At 40.5% G+C, this 3,809-nt stretch overlaps 1 protein-coding gene across 1 annotated transcript; it reads left to right on the top strand.

The window, feature by feature from the left end:
• Positions 1-423: 423 nt before the first annotated feature.
• LOC113294003 lies at positions 424-2,335 on the top strand. Its single transcript, XM_026542437.1, has 2 exons — positions 424-631; positions 972-2,335. Exons 1-2 carry the CDS (start codon positions 424-426, stop codon positions 2,333-2,335), a joined length of 1,572 nt encoding a protein of 523 aa, XP_026398222.1.
• Positions 2,336-3,809: the final 1,474 nt, after the last annotated feature.

Genomic DNA, 3,809 nt, shown 5'->3' with positions numbered 1-3,809 from the left:
GAAAAAATCTATCGAACTTATCATCTTCTTCCACTTCAATTATAGATAATTTTAGCTTCAATTTCTCTCACTTTCTGTGAATCTCTCTACGGAAGAAGAAGGAAAAAGAAACGAAGAAGGAGAAAGAAAAGATGAAGAAGAAAGAAACTGAGGGGACAATTATCCTGAGGCGAAACGCGGCGTAATAATGTGGGGAAATAGAATTGCGGGTAACGGGTTGAACCCGCGGGTTTTACAAACCGGTCAGGGTTAACCCGTTTCCCTACAAGCCGGCTTTTCTCCAACCCTAACCCGGCTTGTTTAGGCACCATCCGAGCCGGGTGCGGGTTTTTTACGGGCCGGGCCGGGAAAACCCGCGGTTTTTGGCTTGTTTGCTAGCTCTACTTGAGCACCATATCAATGTCCTTTATTTTGTCTATGTAGATGGACCCAATTCGACCAGAATTCGAACTTTTGGACTCAGCAGGACTTGAGTACCATCGTTGGGTATCTGATGTGGAAACCACCTTCGTGGCAAAGGACTTCACCTCCACTATCAAGCCATCTGCCGACGCTGCTTCGGCAACTGAGAAAGACAAAGCTAATGATTTTATGTTCCTCAAGAGGCATATCGATCCTAACCTACGTTGGGGTTATCATCACTTGTTTTATGGCTTGCTAGACTCTATCTACCTTTAGATGCTTTGAAGTTTTTATGTTATGTTAGACTATTGTTTGTTTAATAGTTTGAGCAGGTTTTACTGTTGCTGAACATGTTCTTACCATCTTTATGTTATGTGTATGGATTATCTATAAGTACTTATTTTCTATTATGTTCCATAGAATTTTACTTTGTTTATGATAATCTGTTGTTTAGCATGTAAATATGAATGGAAAGGACCCCATTCTAGTAGAACAAAATTCTCTAAAGGAAATGAGATAGTTTGTTCATTTTTCTTAGTTTGTAACATTCCTGCCTAATGTATTTGTAGGAATGTCTCCGGGAGAAATTGAATATTTAGTTGATAGTGCAACCACCCACACTATCCTAAGAAATAGACAATTATTTTTCGATCTTACTCCTTATAATACATATGTGATTACGATGATTGGATCATCGCAAGTAATAAGTGGGAGAGGTACTGCTCAATTCTTGTTGCCAAACGGCACAATGATGAAAGACACAGAAGCTCTATATGCACCAAGAGCTCACCGCACTTTGTTAAGTTTCAAGGATATCCGTGCAAATGGTTATCACTTAGAAACTCACTGTGAAAATGGAGTTGAGTACATATATGTGACCTCTAGTGAATGCGGAAGGAAGCGCATCTTAAAGAAACTAATGTGTCACTCCAGTGGATTGTATATCACCATTATTAGGATTATCGAATCCCATGTGGTGGCCAACGATGAACTGTTGTCCAGTGACTTATACAAGCTTTGGCACGATCGACTAGGGCACCCAGGTCGTGATATGATGATCCGTGTTTTGAATAACTCACACGGACATCCTTTCTTTCGAATGAAAAAGAAAATGAGACAATATATTGTTACAATGCAGAGTAACAATGTGCATTCTAAAGTAAATGATGCACATTTTATGCCTTCTAAAGTAAGAGAAGCGCAACCTTCGTCTTCAAAAGTAATTGAAGCGCACCCACTGTCTCATTCTTCTTCGTTGTCCTTGTCGAAGGCACATCGCTCATTCTGCAAAGCTTGTTCTTTGGCAAAGACAGTATCGAGACCATCCTATGCTAAAGATACAATACAAAATATTCCATTTTTACAAAGAATACAAGGTGATATTGGTGGACCTATACATCCAGAATGCAGACCATTCAAGTATTTTATTGTTTTGGTGGATGCTTCGACCCGTTGGTCACATGTTGCATTGTTGTCCACAAGAAATGATGCATTTGCAAAGCTCCTAGCACAAATTATACGACTAAGGGCTCACCACCCTGATCATCCAATCAAGTTTATCAGACTTGATAATGCTGGAGAATTTACATCTAAAGGATTTGACGATTTTTGTATGTCTAAGGGAATTGACGTAGAGCATCCCGTACCCCATGTACACACTCAAAATGGTCTAGTAGAAGCTACCATCAAAAGGTTACAGATTATATTTAGGGCATTGGTTATGCGTTTCAACCTGCCCATTACTGCTTGGGGGTACGCCATATTGCATGCAGCATTACTTATTCGCTTTAGACCCACTGTTAGCCAACCATTTTCTGCGTACCAGTTGGTAACTGGATATGAGCCTGATATTTCACATTTACGCATATTTGGTTGTGCCATATACGTGCCTATTACGCCCCCACAGCGTACTAATATGGGTCCACAAAGATGAGTAGGTATTTATGTTGGATACGAATCCCCAACAATTATCCGCTACTTAGAACATTTGACAGGCGATCTCTTTACCGCTAGATTTGCGGATTGTCACTTTGTTGAGACAACCTTCCCGTCGTTAGGAAAGGTATGGAAAAGGACTTCCAAAGGGAACGACAGGAATTGTCGTGGTGTGTTCCCACGTTGTTTCATCTTGATCCCCGCACTCCACAACGCGAAAGTGAAGTGAAAAGAATTATCGATCTTCAAAATGTGGCAAATTCAATGCCTGATGCATTTACTGATATCGCTAAAGTGACGAGATCACATATATCAGCTCAAATGTGCCTGCAAGGTTGGAAATTACCGACAAGGGAAAAGGTACCATAGATATAGGTACCAAGGCTGCACTTGGTGGAAGTGTAGCTGAGGCCGTGGACCCCAAAAGGAAGAGGGGGAGACCACTTGGTTCGATCGATACTCATCCAAGGAATAAAAAGGGCGAGTAAGGCACAAACCGATCCATATATCATCAATACAAATAATCCATCTCATGAGATTGTCTCTAATTATAGTTATGTCCAAGAATCATTACTGGAGGACTCCCCGAAGTTTGAATTGATTCCAGAGAACAAAGAAATATCTATGGATTATGAAAGTGCATACGTGTTGATGGAAAGATCCTCCACGCATATTGACGATATATTCGCATATAATGTTGCTTTAGAGATTGTAGAGAACGATGATATCGAACCACGCTCTATTGCAGAATGCCAAAAGAGAGCAGATTGGCCTCAATGGAGAGATGCAATCCGTGCTTAACTAGACTCACTGGCAAAAAGACAGGTATTTGGTGCGGTAGTACTCACCCCACCATGTGTAAATCCTGTAGGACATAAATGGGTATTTGTCAAAAAGCGTAATGAGAAGAACGAAGTCTTTAGATATAAAGCTCTCCTTATGGCGCAAGGTTTCTCACAATGCCCTGGGATTGATTACGAAGAAACGTACTCTCCTGTAATGGACGTCATAACGTTTCGTTACTTAGTCAGCTTAGTAGTTTCAGAAGGACTTGAAATGCAACTTATGGATGTGGTTACCGCATATCTCTATGGGGATCTTAATACAAAGATATTCATGAAAGTTCCAGATGGACTTCCATTGCCCAAATCAGTAACTCTAAACCACGGAGTGCGTTTGCAATTCAGTTGAAACGCTCACTTTACGGATTAAAGCAATCCCGGAGGATGTGGTATACCCGTCTAAGTGATTATTTGATTGGGAAGGGATATACAAATAATGAATTGTGCCCCTGCATGTTTATAAAGAAAACAAGTTCCGGATTTGCTATTATAGATGTGTATGTCGATGACATGAACATAGTAGGTACTCTTGATGAACTAAGAGAAACCGCAAGTTATTTGAAATCCGAATTTGAGATGAAAGATCTTGGGAAAACTCGAATGTGTCTAGGACTTGAACTAGAACATCGA

This window comes from Papaver somniferum, chromosome 7 (genome assembly GCF_003573695.1).
Source record: "Papaver somniferum cultivar HN1 chromosome 7, ASM357369v1, whole genome shotgun sequence".
Lineage (NCBI taxonomy): Eukaryota > Viridiplantae > Streptophyta > Magnoliopsida > Ranunculales > Papaveraceae > Papaver > Papaver somniferum.
The sequence above is the reverse complement of the archived record's forward strand: the minus strand, read 5'-3'. Positions and strand labels throughout refer to the sequence as shown.

Coding starts and splice junctions, on each gene's coding strand:
- LOC113294003 (XM_026542437.1), top strand. CDS start 424: ATGGACCCAATTCGACCAGAATTCGAACTTTTGGACTCAGCAGGACTT. Junction 632..971: donor CGATCCTAACCTACGTTGGG/GTTATCATCACT, acceptor ATGTATTTGTAG/GAATGTCTCCGGGAGAAATT.